Source organism: Phalacrocorax aristotelis, chromosome 21 (genome assembly GCF_949628215.1).
Source record: "Phalacrocorax aristotelis chromosome 21, bGulAri2.1, whole genome shotgun sequence".
NCBI lineage: Eukaryota > Metazoa > Chordata > Aves > Suliformes > Phalacrocoracidae > Phalacrocorax > Phalacrocorax aristotelis.
In genome coordinates, this window is record NC_134296.1 from 3,266,724 (window position 1) to 3,283,968 (window position 17,245).

General features: G+C 52.0%; 1 protein-coding gene across 12 annotated transcripts in view; it reads right to left on the bottom strand.

Moving 5' to 3' along the window:
* BRPF3 (bromodomain and PHD finger containing 3) overlaps window positions 1-17,094 on the bottom strand; it is a 30,725-nt gene extending 13,631 nt beyond the window's left edge. For 2 of the 12 annotated variants that reach the window (XR_012663872.1, XM_075115221.1), the window contains exons 1-8: window positions 16,886-17,092; window positions 9,233-10,635; window positions 8,047-8,203; window positions 6,441-6,572; window positions 4,318-4,446; window positions 3,626-3,938; window positions 2,263-2,529; window positions 1,593-2,096 (exon numbers count right to left, since the gene is read on the bottom strand). Coding sequence is in view for 10 of the 12 variants with exons in the window: in XM_075115221.1 (XP_074971322.1) it covers window positions 1,593-2,096; window positions 2,263-2,529; window positions 3,626-3,938; window positions 4,318-4,446; window positions 6,441-6,572; window positions 8,047-8,203; window positions 9,233-10,617 (2,887 nt within the window). In the remaining 2 variants the exon portion in view is untranslated. Of the gene's footprint in view, window positions 1-1,592; window positions 2,097-2,262; window positions 2,530-3,625; window positions 3,939-4,317; window positions 4,447-6,440; window positions 6,573-8,046; window positions 8,204-9,232; window positions 10,636-12,097; window positions 12,558-16,464 lie in introns of those variants that run through there. The other 10 variants (XR_012663873.1, XM_075115225.1, XM_075115219.1 and 7 more) reach the window with 9 other exon arrangements.
* Between the last annotated feature and the right edge of the window lie 151 nt (window positions 17,095-17,245).

The window sequence follows — 17,245 nt, forward strand, 5'->3', positions numbered from 1 at the left end:
CCTGAGGGACACCTACAGAGAGCTGGGATCACCTCCAAGCTTAGACGAGATCCCATAAGCAGGGGCAGGCAGGGGTGGACAGGGAATGACCCCCGAGAGCATCCCCAAGCCCGGAGCAGGTGCACGAAGCCAGACGACCACAGCCTTCCCCCAACCAGGGACCCATTGCCCTCAGGTTCTCCGTGGGCTCAACAAAAGCCCGTCAGCCACACAAAGGGCAAATTCATGCCAAGGCCACTATTTTTTTTTCCAGCTGTAAGTACAGAATGGCCACAAGGAGCACATTTGTTCTGACAATCCCGATCACGCTGACCTGCTCCTGTGGTAACAGAGATTTGCACGCCAGACACTCCCTCTAATTAGGAGAAATCAATTGTGTTTGAAACAGTGGAAGGAGCTGAATCACAAAAGCGGTGCTGTAACTCATAGGAAAAAGCCAGCAGTGCTGCTTCAGCAGAGAAAAAATGTCCCTGCCTAATTATCAGTGATTCTTCTAGCATCCTGCCTTTATTTTCCCTTTTTTAATTTCAGCCTCTCGTTCTGACCTGTATCCACTGCGGACAACTCCCCTTTGCTTTAATTACTGGCAGATGATGACGGCAACTCCCTCAAACCTTTGGAGAAGCCATTTCTGTTTCCTTTAACCTGTCCTGGTAAGTCAATCCCCACACCCAATCGCTTTCCTCCCACTCTCGATTTGCTAGCAACCTTTTCACAGCCAAATCACTTTAAGGAAATATGTGAGGTATGGGCTAAGTCAAGCCTTAAAGATGGGAGCTGTCCCCCAATGTCCGTTAACAGGGAATGAAAAAGAAACTACGTTGCTGTCACTCAGATGTTCTTTTTCACCTTGTGTCTTTCCAAATTTCATCTCAGCTGCTTATTCTCATTTGCAGATCTAATTTGAAAAGGAACCTGCTCAATATTCCCACTTATTGTATTTAAACGCCAGAACCGAGCATAGAGCTGACATAAAAGTAATGTTTAACATCTCATCTCACGTGGGTGCTGTGGTTGGTCCACTGCACGCTTCCAACCAAATGCACCATTTCTGCAGCAGGAAACTCGAACTGCTAAGAGTGGCCAAGCCAGCACAAACCCTTCCATGAGGGCAGGAACGCCAACACTTCTCAGCCCTGACTGGAGAGCCCAGAGTCTCCAGGCAGGCCATCCAACAGCCTGGCAAGCAGCTGGGCATGCTGGTTAGCCTGCCCTACAGAAAACGGCAAGCTCTCTCTTAGAGTAGCCCTGCTGACTGGTAAAGGGAAGAATTACTTGTGACCTCCCTGGGTTTCATCCTGGTACCGTTAAATGTCTAAAATGGAGGTGTCTAGAGGTGAACTAAGTTACCAGAAACTCCGTGGAGAAGAGAGGTGCAACTCTTTACAGACATGTCTTGCTGGCCTTTAGAATCCGCGGAAAGTTGAAGCTTTCGTCAGGTTATGGGGACTAGGTTTCCCCCAGGCATAAACTGAGTTTCAGGTGAGTAGTTTGGATGCAGACATCTTTACTCGACCCCAGGATTCCCACTCCCTCAGCTCCATCTCACAGTTTCCAAGGGTACAGAAGGAAGAGAAATCCCAAGGACTTACCTCTCTGTCCCGCCTGCCTGGGCGACTTCTCTCCATCGCTCTCGCTGCAGGTCCCGCTCTGCGGCCGCTTCCGACCTTGTCGTTCCCCATCAGGGCGGGAGGGCGAAAGCTGCCCGCTCTGCCCGTGGTCCTCCCCGTTCTCCAGGGAGCAGTCCAGGCCTCTTTGCAGCTTCACCCCGTTCTTAGCTTTTTTAAAAAGGACAGATGTCCGTCGGCCCACGCCGCTGAAGGGGGGGCTGGCAGGGGTGTCTGCAGGTGGCAAGGCCAGTCCGTTCAGGCTGTTGTCACTGAGCAGGCGCTGGAAGGCTTGGCTCTCCCGCTGCAGCGCCTTCTTGTCGAAGAGTTCCTTGTCCGACATTACCCTCTTCTGCAGCTGATTCAAGGACTTGCTTTCACTGATGGGTTTGAGTGTTGGAGGGTCCTGCAGAGAGTCCAGCTCTGAGAGGGAGGGTGCGGGTCCTGTGGGCTCCAGGGTGGGAGGGTGCGGGGGCTTGGCATCATCTGCTAAAGGAATAAAGAATCTGCTTGAACATTTTAGAAAGAGTTATTGCCAAAACTACCGACAGCCGTTCCCATCTTTCACTAGGGCCACAAACAGGAGAAACAGCAGGTCTTGTCTGTTGACATGCACTAGGAGAGCTGGAGCTAAAATCCTGATGCAGCCTCTCACCTTTCTCCCCTTCATCGTCCCCTTCCCTTGATGTCTTGTCCAGCCCCTCTTCCCGCAGCACAGGCTCCCCGTTGGGCATGGTCTTGTTCTGCTGCTGGGCCAGCTTCTGCCGAATGGAGTTGATCTCCCGTCTCAGGAGCCGGATACGCCGCGTCCGGGCGCCGCTGGACCTCATGGTGCTCACCATGTCTAGCTTCTCCAGCAGCTCCTTCAGCTGGGCCTCCAAGGAGAGGTGAGCCCGGTTCTCCGGGAGGAGGATGTTATCCACTGCATCAAAAGAGAGCGTAACGGTGAAGGGAAGGTGCACAGCTTCTTGAAGAAAGGAACTCCACTCCTGCATTTGGGACCACTGCCATGCCTCATTCCCACTGCTGCTGCTCACGAACCAACTGCTTTAGTTCGGGGATTTAGGAATTGTTAACTGTGGAGCTCGGACTTCCTTCCTTTGGGTAAAGAGCAACTGATTTAACTTGCACCGCCCTCCAGGGGCAACAGTAAAAGAACATGTGTCTGCACCCACGCAAGACGGCTCACAGTCCAGGTCCTTGGCAGAAACCTAGTCCATTGCCAGGTAAAACAACAAAATCAGACCACAAACAGAACTGGCCAAAACATAACATGTTTGCCATTCCCCTGGCTCTGCTGAAAGGCTGGCACCCGCTGGAGCAGGGCAGAGAGCTGAGGGCTGTGCTATCGTACACCAACACAGATTTCATAACAGAGTGTCCGTCTGCCTCCAGGAGGGCTGCAACATTTAGGAAATGGACCGCGGACTGCGAGCTCTGCGTGCTGGATGGCAGCAGTATTCTGTACTAAGTTTAGCCAAGTTATTCAACCAATGCTGTGGAGCTGCAACTCAGGACAGCTATGGGAATGGATGTGGGCATGTTGTGAATGGAAAGTCTCGGCTAGGACTGCTTCGGTTCCAGTACCTTAACCCCACACCACCCCCTCCCAGCCCTCAGTGCTCCATCTAACCCAGTTGCTCTATTATAATGAAATATACGAGCTCTCCTCAGAGCAAAAAATCCTAGATCCACCTTTGTATTCTTTAATATACCAAGTTTATACTACAGCCATGGCACAAATCAAACCGCATGGGCAGTCACGAGGCTCTGCTGAGGCAGACAGGCACTAGGAGAGCTGGAGCTAAGCTGCACCTAGCTCTGAGAGCGCGGCTCACCTGAAATCCTGCTTTTTGAGGCTATGGAGGAGTTAGATATATGCTTAAATAAATCGATGGATAGGAAGGTTCTTGTATGCTGAGTGACAGCTATGATTTTCACGCAGGCTGAGTGACATGCTCAGAACAAAGAACTCAGTTATGATCTACCTGAAAAAATGAAGGTTAATGAACACTCACCATCCTCCCAAGAAAAGCGGTAAAAGTCCTCGGTTTTGGGCGACTCGGGCAGGTGAATCCCCACATCAGTGTCAAAGCCGATGTTTTCAGCCTGCCGCCGTGCATGACGCAATATCGCTCCTCCGAGGTCTCTGAGCCGGACAGCTGCTCGGTGGAAAATCGTGTCTTTAGCATTATACCTCATGCAGTTGGTAACTATAAGGTTAAAGTCTTCCTCAAACTCATCCAATGTTCGGTACAGGTGGGACTCCAGCTTCCGCCTCATGGTGGAAAAATCCATTGGGTTGGAAATGAATTCCAGGTAATCTGGAACCTAAACATATAAAACCTGTACAATTACAAAAACCATTTACTAGCCAACTAGAGCGCATCCATCACAAGCACTCTTAATGCCCTTTCCACCAGCAAGGGGCAGCGCCAGCAGTTCACTTCTGTGTCACCCAGTCAAGGCAGACACATCCTGGCTCTGCAGAACATTACTTGTCTGAGACGTGCTGAAGCTTCCAGAAAACAATACCCTTTTTTGGCCTAGAAGGATACCCACATTGTGAGTTCTCTTTTGAGATATTCTTTAGTCCACCAGCAGCTTGGGACAAGGTGGTTTGTGCTTCTAGGGCTATGACAGCACATGAGCTTCTGCCCAACAACACCTCATCTACAATCCGTTAGACACCTTTAGGAAAGAGACTTGCCTCATTCAGGTTAACAGGCTCTGCAAAGATCTGGGCAGCATCCTTCTCCTGCAGCAGGTCCAGCGTTGTGCGCAGAAGTACATTGAAAGGGGTCAGCTGCAGCTCCATAGCAGCCTGCTGAATCTTGACCTGGGAACGGGAAAACAGCGATGAGCACAGTTATCGAGGACGGGATACGTGAGTGGTGTCTCCCTCTGGTTTTTCCTGAATCATAAGCCCAGATCTACTCCGTGGTGCAAACCTCAGGTCATCATACCACTGGTCTCGTAGACTCACTGCTGAAGAATTTCTGGCAAACACCTCATTCCCCCCGTGCAGGATGCACATTTGCAGTCAGCACTTTGCAGAGTCTAACTGCACAGTCCCATCCTTTTGGTCGGGGAACTCCTGTTTATCCAATCTCATAAAGCCAAAATAAGAGGAAACCCCATAAAACTAAAAGATAATACAAGTAAAAATGAAAACAGGAAGAAGCATTTCATGCCTGGTAAATTATCCCGTAGAACTCCCTGCCTCAAGACATTATTATGCCAATTAGCAACATTATACAAAAGTTAAAAGTACGTAGGCGCTTACACGAACAACAACATCCATAATTAGACTAGAGAGCATAAACAAAGTTCAAGACATAAGCTCTCACACTTCAAGGCAGAAGCCAAACAACAGTGGTTAGATGTCTGCAAATTCCTAATACACTTTTTTACATCCTTTATGAAGTCTCTACTACTGTTTGATTTCAAGCAAACAAGTTGTAGCACGGGTTTGATCTCTTACACTGAAACTCTACTCAAAGGATGCTGGAACAGGATAGAAGTATTTATTTCTCCTTTAACATTTTAATTTCTTTGATCTTATAATCCCTTCATTATGTCATTAAATCAACCACTTCAGTAGCACAGGAAAGCAAGTCTGTTTACATAAAGCGCACTGTATCTGATGTGCTCAGCAGAAGACAGCATCAATAAGCAAATGAATGAAGACAGATATAAAGACCACACTCTTCCCCCAAAACAAGAAAGAACCTGAGCAAAGACTGAGGACTCTGGAGCATCTTTCTCTGCTCAGCGAAAAGCTGGGCTGGGATACAGCTCCAACTAGACATCTTTATCCTTTTATAAAGCACAACGTAGTTTTAACAAGCTTTTATGGATTTCGCCAACTGTGATAGGGATATATCAAGATACCAAGAGCAAAGCCCAAGAGTGATTTTTTTTTTTGATCCTCCTACCTAAAATATGTCCACAAAGAAACAGGACTGAGCCACTGCTGTAGATCAGGGACAATGTAGCAAATGAACCAGTGCTGGCATCAAACAGACTCCAGAAAAGCTGTGGGCAGTTTCTAGCCACAAAAAAAAAATAGCTTGCAGAGGGGCTGTGATCACAGAGGATGCTGCCTGGCTCCCCGCAGACAGCCCGAGTGCCTAGCAGCAGGGAGAGCGCCCCGGCAATGCCTGAGGCCATGCATGCAGGCTCACCATGCACAGGGCAGTCTTTCATGAACCTGTCCTTGAAGATACTTGTGCCAGAGAGCACAGTTGTGGCTCCACCCTCCAGCCAGGCACAGCATGCAAAGACCCTCAATCGGCAAGGCTGGCAAGTGGGGCAAGCAACGGTGCAACTTTGGAGATTTGCACACAGATCAAAGAGTAAACGGTCTCCATGTTCAAACTGCATCTTCTCAAAAATGTAGTTAGAGGGTAAAACACATGAATTTTCAGCTTTCGAAACGCAGAGCAGAATTCTGACTTAGACCTCTTCTGTAACCAAACTTCTGAAATAAACATTAAAGGAGATCAGAGTTCTACTCTGTAAAACACCTGGTCCATGCCCAGAAATAGAAGGGGTGCTGTAGGTCAAGGAACCAAATCCACTGTTAGTTACACAAATACATTTGCTCAGCACTCTGCAGCCCAGCACCGGTTCTGAGGGCAGAGGCTGCGCAGAGCGAGCCTGTGACTGACACAGGGAGAGATGGCTGCTCTGCACATCCAGAAGTCAGACTCCATGAAAAAAGGAAAAGGCTCAAGAAATACTGTCGTGTTCCTCCTCTGCCTCCTGCAGCACAGGGTGCTTGGTGGGACCGAAGCTAAGTGCAGCAGCTTGACAGCCAGAACTACCTACCTGCTCCCGTTTGAGCTTTTCCCTCTTACGGATCAGCTCGATGAGCAGCCGTGCCCGCTCCAAGTCATGCCGCAGCTTTTGCCAGTACTTCAGCTCTTCCTTCACTGCACTGGTCTTCTCATCCTGCTCCTTCTGTAAGACAGAACAGTGGGGTGAGATGAAAAACACAACTGGCTTCCTGTGTTTCCTCCTCTCTCTAGGCATCCCCTATGAATTGCTGTCATAGTCTTCCTCCTGACCCCTTGTCTCTTGTTCAGACTATGTCCCCTCCTTCCTACACCGCTTAGCTGCCTAACAAACACCACAACAGACTCTCTGGATTTTATGTTAACTGTGAAGTTAGGCCTAAATCATACTGTAGCTACACTCTAGGGACAGGCTTCAGTGCACGCTCACGTACACCCTCCCTGCTTTTATATCCAAGTTCATTGCAGGGGCTGGAAATTCTTTGTTGGCTGCTGTGCACCGAAGAGGCAGCCCAAAGTGTGTACAGGATAAAGGAGAGGTGGGTAAAAGCATGGGAGAAAAGAGCTATTATTATCCTCTTCCTAACCAATATGAAATAAGGGTCACGCAAAGAGATTCGCCAAAACACAAAGGAACAGCCAAGGGTGGGAGATGACCTCACACCTTCCAAGACACAGTTCAGTGGCTTTGCGAGGCAATCATCCTTCCTCTCCCAAATCTGTAGCTTTTCAAATGGCTCTGAGGATATAGCTGAAGTGCATATACTTTCACATGATTGCCAAGAGAGGACAATTGCTTCACAAGATCTCGATGCATTATATTTACAGGATATTTGTTTTTAAGATCTTACAGTAAACTGCCAACTTAATACACCAAGGAAATGCTGCACTTCCCCAAGCTCCAGGCTGATTAGTGGGAAATATTTTTTTATTAATCACTCAAAGCAGTCTTCATACAAACCAAAAGCCTATAAATTCCTACAGCTACAGTAAAAATACACGGCACAATGTGCACAACACCTCCTGACAGGCTACGTTAGAGGGTAAAGCCCGACTGCTTTGTTACTCCACCAACTACTTCTGATGCCAGATGCAGTGATGTTTAATAGCATCAAGATCAAGTGACTCTGGACGCCAGCTCAGAGGAGGAAGCAAAGGAGTCCAGAGCTAATGATTATGTCCAAACTTCCATATGAATGTGCATGGGAGGGTCGGAAATTGAAGCTGCAGGAAGAATGACCCAAACTGGAATTTGGCCAGGACTCTGGAGCTAACACCCATTTTCTTAGGAGGGGATCTTTAATCACTCGTGAGGAACGTGGCTTTGTGATTCATTTAAGAGATCAGTCCACCAAAGGCCCATCACACCCTTGCACAATCCTGGGTCTCCTGACTCAGGGGAAAAACTCTCACCTGCTGGCTCATCAACACCAATTCTAGTGGCACGATGGATATCCCACTGATACACTAACTCAGCTCTTTTGGCATGAGCATACCAAGAGGAGACCAAAAGAAAGTTAAATCAGGTCACCCTCTGATCCGTTCACTCTCATTCCCCTTCCTAGCTATGTATCAAGTGCATCTCTCCCCAGAATGCACGCTCTCCCTCCTCCCACGCGGATTCATCCAGGCACCAGTACCTGCTCCGCGTTCCTCTGGGACTGGAGGTGCGAGTGCAAGCGCCGGATCAGCGGCACCCCGTTCCTCGCCTGCCGCTTCAGCAGCCAGTAGTTGTGGAGCCTCTGCATGAACTGGTTCTTCCTCTGGAGGGAGAGGCCGCTGCAGATTTTGTTCAGCCTGAAGGAAGCAAGGAGGCGTCATCGAGCCGGACGCAAAGCAACCGTGACTCTGCAGACCCCGGCGATACCATCAGATTTCCCAACAAAGCTCTGTGGTGATGTGTCAATGCACGCTCTGAACTACACATGCAACTGGTACAATCTGGGACCTCGCCACTGCAAAGACATAGGTGCCTACTTTACGCAATACATCCCTGTTTCAGTAGCAGCTCGGCTGGAGGTTCTCACCAGGTGCTTGCCACAGCACGGTCAAAGTACAAAATCATCAATTCGGCTCCCAGCCTTAATTTCCAAACTACTTTCTGTGTCAAGAACTTTCCTGGGGGTCATTTAAGTCTGATGTTATGAAGCTGAAGTCTGGGAAACTGATGTGACAGGAGTCCAAAACACAGCACCTATTTTAACCTTTTCAAACCATTCATTAGATTATACATGGTGCCTTATCAGCAGTTTTCCAAAGCTTATCTGTTAAAACACTGGCGACACATCACCACACTTCCTCAGGCACCAGACGAAAATCCAGCACTACCTAGTTCTGCTTGAGACAGAGCTGGGAGAAGAAAATACACCGCCAAATTCAAGGCTGCTTGCAACACTGACAGGTTTGACATGCTCTGTAATAAAAGGAGGAATTAAGAAATCATGAAATGAGATTAAAAAATAATTTAATAGCAGGATGACCCCTGTCTGCATGCCAACTTGCAGTATTTTAAAAACACCTTCACAGCTGTCTATGTAAATTTGGATGCTCGATGGGTGTTTGCTGTCAGGGACCACCAAGGATTCCATGTTACATGGCAGTTTGGGACGGCTGCTCAGCAAATCAAGGAAACCAGTGTGCCAGCAACACTCACGTGGAAGAACACTGGTCAGGATGATTCTGCACAGCACGCTTTAAACACAGTTATTGCTATGTCTTGACTGGAGACAGCACTTCCAAGGTTAGCAACAAGAGGGACCGAGTCCTCAGAACAGACCCCATCCAGCTCCAGCTGTCCAGCTCCTTCCCTGAACCTGCAACACTCACCTGTAAGAGGGGATTTGTGTGACTGTCACCATGGGCACAGATGAACGCCCGTTGGTTACGTCACCAGGCTCCTTTTTGATCTTCTGCTTCAATTTCACTTGGCTCTTTTTCAGAGACCCTTTGGGAGGGCTAGAATTGGCTTCTTCCTCTCCCTCCTCCTTCACAGTGTCCTCCTGCCCCTCACCACTAGCAGCTGGAGACCCTTTTTTTACCATCCCAGGTGGGGAATGACTCTCACAATAGGCAGTCTTGCGCACGGTGAATGTCGTGCCGTTGATGCTGGTCTCCCTCATGGGTTCGATCTTCATGAAGAGACCAGCCCTCTGGGCACAGGTGACGTGGAAGGCAGTGTAACAGTTCACCTTGTGACATTGGATAGCAGCTCCCATGCCCTTCTGCTTGCAGATATAACATGTGAGCTTCCACCGAGCCGGAGGGATGTTATTTATCCCTTCGATGGGCTCCAGGAACACAGTGTTTGCAAAGCAGACCTCTGGGATCCAGATGGCACAAACCACATGAGCCCAGCGGCCGTCGCTGGTCTGCTTGAAGGCTCCGCCTTTGTTTGGGCAAAGGACACAATCCACAGGGCGAGAAGGGGACTGTAAGCAGCAGCGGCAAAGCCACTGCCCCTCGGGGATATAGGGCACACCGTAACACTCCTGGTGCACGGCCAGATTGCAGATATCACAGAACAGGATGACGTTGCTGTTGTGACACTCATCGTCCATGCAGACGCAGCAGAAGGCATCCTCATCGATGAGGGACTGCTGAGCCCCGTTGTTCCGGCTCTCAAGGTACGACTCCTTTTCCAACCGGTCCACCAGCAGCTCGAAAGTGTCAGCAGAAACTGTCCCATAACCATCGTCCCTTCTCTTCTCGTTGACCATTTCCAGCCATGCCAGATCTTCCTCATCCATGTCATACTCCACCTCTACTTCGAGGTCCTCTGGAGGCTTTTCGATGTACCGGTAGTAGGCGGCAGGGAGAGGAGGGGCATCTGGCTGGCTGAAGGAGTCCACCACGCGGAAGCTGGGCTGGGGTAAGTGTAAAGATGTTCCTGGCGCATGTTTGGAGCAGGACTCCTTCTTCTTGCCTTTGGAAGGAGTTTTCTTAGATTTGGAAGGGAAAAGGGGCTGTTCGCTGTTTTCCTTGTTGCTGTTGCACTCTGTGATGTCCTGGGCAGTCAGCTCATCCTCCGTGATGATTTTTAAGGGATCATAGATGCTGATGCGATGAAGCCGCCCATCGATGTCTACCTCCACGATCCGCTGGGCCTGAGCATATGTCAGGGTCTCCCGAGTCGGTGAGCACTTGAGGCTGTAGGGCGAGGGAGAACGCCTCCCCTCCAAGTTCTGCCGGGACCTCCTCCGAGGCTTCCTCATCGCTGTGGACCAGAGACCCTGTAACAGAACAGGACAGAGGACTGTGTAAGCAAAGGAGACAAGCAAGGAGCAGCACAGATTCAAAAACTCACTCAGCATTGCAATAGAGCAACATTTCTACTAGAGACTCCAGCAATTTCAGGCTCGCTGAGGCCTCTTCACCTTCTTACACACAAGCAGGTAACAGATACATCAACCATTTCTTGCAATGTGTATCACAGCAAAGCACAGCACCCTCCAACCTTCTGTTTGTTTGCTAGGAGATGTATATACCCCTGTGCCACCAGATGAGAAGAGCTGAAATATATTTTACAGCATAGCACCCAAACACTCTGCTGTGCATTCAGCTCAGCAAACCATTCAGATCCCCCCAAATTCAAACAGCACTTATCACATCTGCTTGCACCGTTCACCTACTAATTACACAGAGGCCAAGGAGTTCTTCTCTGTACTTTTGCCTGTGGCTTTTCTTTTATACCCCCGACAGCACACACAATGTGCTGGATGTTTTCCAGATGGAAAGGTGTTGTGGTTTAACCCGGCAGGCAGCCAAACACCCACACAGCCGTTCGCTCACTCCCCTGCCCCAGTGGGATGGGGGAAAGAATCGAAGGGGGAAAAAAGTAAATTTGCGGGTTGAGATAAAGACAGTTTAATAGGACAGAAAAGGACAAAAAAAAATCATAAAAGAATACACAAAATAAGCGACGCACAATGCAATTGCTCACCACCCGCCGACCGACGGCCCACCAGTCCCCGAGTGGCAATCGCCGCCCCCCAGGCAACTCCCCCAGTTTATATACTGAGCATGACGTGATATGGTATGGAATATCCCTTTGGCCAGTTGGGTCAGCTGTCCTGGCTGTGCCCCCTCCCAGCTCCTCGCTGGCAGGGCAGGAGCTGAAAAGTCCTTGACTAGTGTAAGCACTACTTAGCAACAACTAAAACATTAGTGTGTTATCAACATTACTCTCATACTAAATCCAAAACACAGCACTACACCAGCTACTAAGGAGAAAGTTAACTCTATCCCAGCCAAAACCAGGACAAAAGGAAAGCACTGTTCCTGCCCCGTGAAAGCAGTTCCCAATTTTTTTTTGTCACCAAGCTCCATAAGAGAGAACTAGCAGTGATCCCTCCGCCCAGGACGGAGCTCCTCCAAGTTTCCCACCACCACTTTTTCCTTTCCCACACTGCGGATGCAAAAAGTCCCGCAATGAAAAATCATCCTCCAGCTTTGCTTTCCCTTCTCTCGCAGACGTAGCCGTTCCTTACACCACTCTCCAGACAGCGTGCACTGAATGGACCATGTCCTTCCTTGCATGCCAAACGGGTCACAAAAGCCCAGACAGAACGAGAGGACGAACTGAGCAACGTAGCGGGTGCTCTGTGGGCATCCCTTCCGCTCCGTGGTGGGATCCATGAGGAACCGAAGGGGAATGAGCATGGGAACGAGCAGCATGGATCCAGCTGGACTTACTAGCTCTGGCTCAGCGTTAGTCCCTCTGGAGCCACGATCCGTGGTCAGGCACCTGAGCTGGTTCTGCACGGAGAGCGGGAAAGCAGCAAGACAGCTTCTGGGCTGCACCAGGAACCGTGCAGTGGTGTTTGCTCAGAGCCTTAACGAAAAGCCCAAGCCAGCTCTGCCCTCACAAACTGCTAATCAACAACCAGATAATTATTTGAGAGTCAGCTCCTGACATTAAGGAGGTGCCCATCAAGGGGGAGCGGAGCAGAAGCCTGGAGCTGGTGAGAAGATCTGGGGGAGGATGGAGATGCGGCGGCAGGAGTCCGGCGATCTGAGGGCAAAGGAGGGAGGCAGCGAAGAGGGAAAGTGGAGAGGAAGCCAAGTGAGTAATGCAAGTGAGAAGGGCAGTGTCAGGGATGGGAACATGAGTTTATGGGAAGAAACAGGCTGAGGCTGAAACAAGCAGGAGAGGAGACAAAAGAAAAGCAAATGTAAAATCTCCCCAAGAAGATAAGTCTGCCTCGAGCTTATCTGTTGCTACGCAGAGGCCTGAACCAGCACCTCACCCTTATTTACAGCAATCCACACTTTCAGCCCCTTTCTGTGGGACCCACAGACAAGAAAACTCACTACAAACCCCTAATTTGTACTTGGCCATTGCATTATTCCTGCTCTGTGAAGGACATAGCTCCACAAACCCTCAGTTGTGTGAGTCGGAGCAAGCAGCACCTCGCAGGACCACGACCCACAAGAAGTCCCAAGCCTATTTCAGAAAGATGTAACAAATTCCACATTTCTCTTGAAAGTACTGGTTCTGTGAACCACGAGACTAAGCCGCGATACAGCCTGAGTCCTAAGAAACTAACAGGCTTTGGGAAAAGTTTCCAAACTCTCCTTTGCATCCACAGAAATAAGCTGCAGATGCCAGTTTCAGTACGCACATCTGCAAAGTGCCTATAGGCACAATTTAATTTCAGATGACAATTTCTACATGCAAATATAGGTACCATGAATTTCGGGACCTTTGCCTTAAAACTCTAATCAGCCATTTGATCATCAGACTGCAGACACCCAACTGCCCGCGTCCCGGCCGAGCTCCAACAGCTTCTATCAGTAGGAAAAAAGGAATTTTAAAATAAGGATATAAAGGCAACTTGATCATCAAATGAAAAAAACTAGAAAACTCCTGATGACAAACAGCTCTCTTACAATTCAAGTGGGTTATGAGCAAAGAAGATACATGAGCAAAAAGAGAAACGAGCAAAAAGATACTGGAGGATAACTAGCGTGACCTGACCACACTCATATTTAATACGAGGCATCAGCCAATTGCTGGGAGTGCGGAGGGACAAGCAAATTTCAGCAAAACAAGCACCTCAACGAAGGGTTATTTCACCTGTCGACAGTAAAAACAAGGGTACAGCGTTCCAGTTGCTTTAGTGAAACAATCAGTATGTTGTCTAGAGAAATTACCTAAAGTGGGCTTTCCACCACAGCAACTGGCTGCCATAAACCAACCCATTTGTAAAACACACAATTACTTAGCACTATGCAAAAGCATCTAAAACGGCATGGAAATTGCTGCCAGTGAGAGCTGAGTGCCTGGGATAAGACATGCACCTGGATGTTAGGAGAGACACAGCTCCCCACCTCCAAAATACCTTGAAAGCAGCAATGAAATGAACGCAGATACACTAAGCTGAACGGTGCAGTGCAACCTCGTCTGCAGCACAGAAACTTCTAAGCAGCAATCTAGGAATGGTTTGATCCTCCGGGCACACTTGAAAACACCTCCCAGCCACGGATAAAAAAGAATCCCTCTGCAAACAGCACCTGTGCACGCTGAAATGCGAAACAGACTTGACTTCAGTGGGGTTAAATGCTTATTTCAGCCCATGCTGATTCTGTCCCACCATGGACAAAGGTTGCCGATGTGAAAGCAGAAAGTTCAAACAGTCGTTCTCTCACCGTCGCCACAGTGTGCTCGAGGCTTTCCAAAACCCTCCCATCATCCATTTCCGCTGGGTATTGTGCCAGGAGCAGGGGCTGAGGTTCCTAGAGAGCACAACTGAGCAAACAACACGGCTGCAACACACAAAGCCACCAGCGCTGAACTTATTTCTACCCCAGGAGTTGGCTCAGGAACGGTTCAGCTTTCCTGAGCAGCAGCTTTCAGATCTGTGCGCCAGCCTGGGGGCTGCAAAAGGTGACGAAGAAGAACAAGCCCATCATCTGGAGACTTAAGCTTACTAGAAGGGGTTCATAGCTCCACTGAAAAAAACTGGAGAGACCCACGTATCGAACAATGTCACAACATTTTTGTACTCCTTTTGTACGCACACCCTGGAAAATCCAGCACAAGTGGATCCTCTAAAGGAAGGGCTAAATGTTGCCATGGCTTACGCCCACGTAATACTGTGTTGGCCCGATTCCGAGGGGCAGAGGCACGCTCTCACACTGCAGAAGATCTCAGTCCCTTTCCCACCCCTCCTTCCCACCGCAGTGCTTCTTTCCAGCCTTCCCATGCTGACAACCAAGGGTATTCTTTCCAGCACTGGGTTTCTTTGCTAACCTGCAGAGGGGACAAAGCTGGAGCCCAAGGCAGTGCTGCTGTGGGACTTCCCTGGCCCCTTCCAGCATGGCGTAGGGAGCCCAGTGAAGAGCTAGGTCTCTCGATGAAGGCCTTCGGTGATTTGCAGTGGGGAAAAGGCCACCTGGACCTCGGTGGGCAGCAGCAGGCGGCAACAACGTGGCTCTCGTCCCACTCCGGTGCACCGCGATTACCGGCAGCGGCTACAGCTCATACAGCCCTAAAAAGTTTGAGGTCTGGTGCTACCAAAGACTGCCTCTCTCCAGGACAGCAAGTCCCAACGCGAGGACTGGAGACGTTCCTCCTCGTCGCCGTCCCGCGCTGGCAGCCACGCAGCCCCGGGCAGGCGCCTCTCGCTGTTTCCTGGGATTTAAAACCCGTCCTGCGCAGTGGGGAACGGACACCTACGGAGCTATTTAAGAAATGCGTCCGTAAATTACAGGCCACGGACACCAGAGGAAAGAAACGGCCTGGGGCAGTCGTGGCCTCCTGTCCACCTTTCTTTTGCCAACACCGGGCGAAGCTCCAGCCGCCCTCGCCAGTGTCCCTCCATGTGCCCGCCATGTCCGTGCCTTCCGCGGGCTCACATTCGCCCCACGCGCCCGCTGAGGGTTTACGCTGCTCGCACCCACGCTGACGCCTACAACAAAGCGCGTCAGTGCTCTGCAGAAATGGCCGAGAGCCGCTGACCCAGAGCCTGCCTGGGCACACTCAGAGAGCTTCATCGACCCCCGATATTTCTGTGACCAAGTCGAGCCGAAGGGACATGCACGGGGCCGCAGGAGGGGAGCTCCCTCTGCAGTGGGGAGGGTGCGGGACGTTATGTCGGGCTGTGGATGAAGTTTAACATAAGGTCTGAGCTCAGCAACAGGTGGTGTGTGCCATGAGCTGCGTCTGGCCTCAGCAGCAGTGCCCTGAGGGAACCGTGACGTGCCACGAGCTGCGCCTGGCCTCAGCAGCAGTGCCCTGAGGGAACTGTGACGTGCCACGAGCTGCGTCTGGCCTCAGCAGCAGTGCCCTGAGGGAACCATGACATGCCACGAGCTGTGTCAGGTGTTGGCTGGGAGCTCGTCTCAGGAGCACCCCTGTGCAGCGAGGACCACAGGATCCCTGCACGGAGCCCCAGTAGCACCCAGCGACCTGGGTCAAGACACAGCAGGGACCCGGACAAATATACAACCGCCCCTGGGGGAGGAGAAGAGGCGGCGGGTGCGTGCGATGAGCTGCGCCGGTCCTCAGCACCGGGCCCTGCCCTGGCGGGCCCCCGCCTCCCGGGGAGCGAAAAAAGTCCCCAAGGAGAGCGGGACCAGAGCGGGGAGAGCGAGAGACAGCGCAGCCGTTATCACAACGCTATTGGCTGGTCCCGCCGTCCATCCCAGCTCCAACACCAATAGCCAAGCAAGGAGCTGCGGGTCTAAACGGCGGTGGGCTCGGCCCCGCCTGGGCCAATAGCGTGGGAGAAGGTGGGCGGGGCCTCCACAGGCACCGCGGAGAGGGGGGGCCAAGATGGCGATAAGGGGGGGGGGCCCGGCTGAGACCGTGCTGCCCGTTCCCCTTCCCCAGGCGCTCGCTGCCGCCGCCGCCGCCCCCTTCTCGGCGAGGGGCCGCTCCCGCCGCGCAGGGACCGAGGGGGGACGCGGGGGGACCCCCACAGCACTGCGGCGCACCAGCCTCCCCCGGCTCCTTCCCGCCCGCCCGGTCACCTTCCCGCGACCCCGGCGTGGGGGTGTGTGAGGGAGGAGAGACCCCCTGAGGGAAGGGTGTCGCGGCCTCCCGCGCAGCGCTTTACCTGGCCGCCTCAGCGCGCCGCTGCCGCGGCGGTCTCCACCGTTGCTGCCACCTCCTTTTTGGGGATTTTTTTTTTTTTGGTTGGGTTTTTTTCCCTTTTTTTTCCCTTTTTTTTTTTTTTTTTAAAACCCTCTCTTTCCGCCTCCCCCTCCCCTCCCCCCTGGGGCGGACGGGCTCACCCAGCCGGCGGCGGGAGGGGAGGGCACAAGATGTCGGCTCTGTCCGCTCCGGCTACCGCCGCCTCCTCAGCGCCGCCTCCTCCTCATGCCGCTGCCGCCGCTCCCGCCGCCGCCGCTCCGGCCCCGGTGCGGATCGCCCCCCACCACCCTCACACCCACCCCGGGGGCCCCCCCTCGCTCCAGCGCCCCCGCCGCTCCCGGTGCCGTGTGGAGGCGAAGGGGGGGAGCAGGGGACACACGTACAAGATGGAGGCGGCGGTGGCGGCGGCGGCACCAGCGTAGCCCGGCCGAGCGGCGAGGAAAGGCGGCAGCCAGCGGGCAGGCGGGGGAGGGGGCTGCCGCGCTTCGCTCCCCCCCGCGGGCAGGGACCGCCCGCCCCTCCCCGGTCCCTTCCCACCCCCGGGCCGCGGGGAGCGGGAGGCCTCCAGGGGCTGCGGGGTGACGGGAGGGAGGGGGGGTGTCCCTCCGCGCTGGCCTCATGGCCGACACCCCCCGCCTCGCTTCGGGCGGCCGGAGGGGGACTGTCCCCTTCTGCCTCCTTCTTGGGGCGGGGGGCTCGGGTAGAGCCGGGGGGGTCCCCTCCCCAGCGCGGTGCCTTGCAGC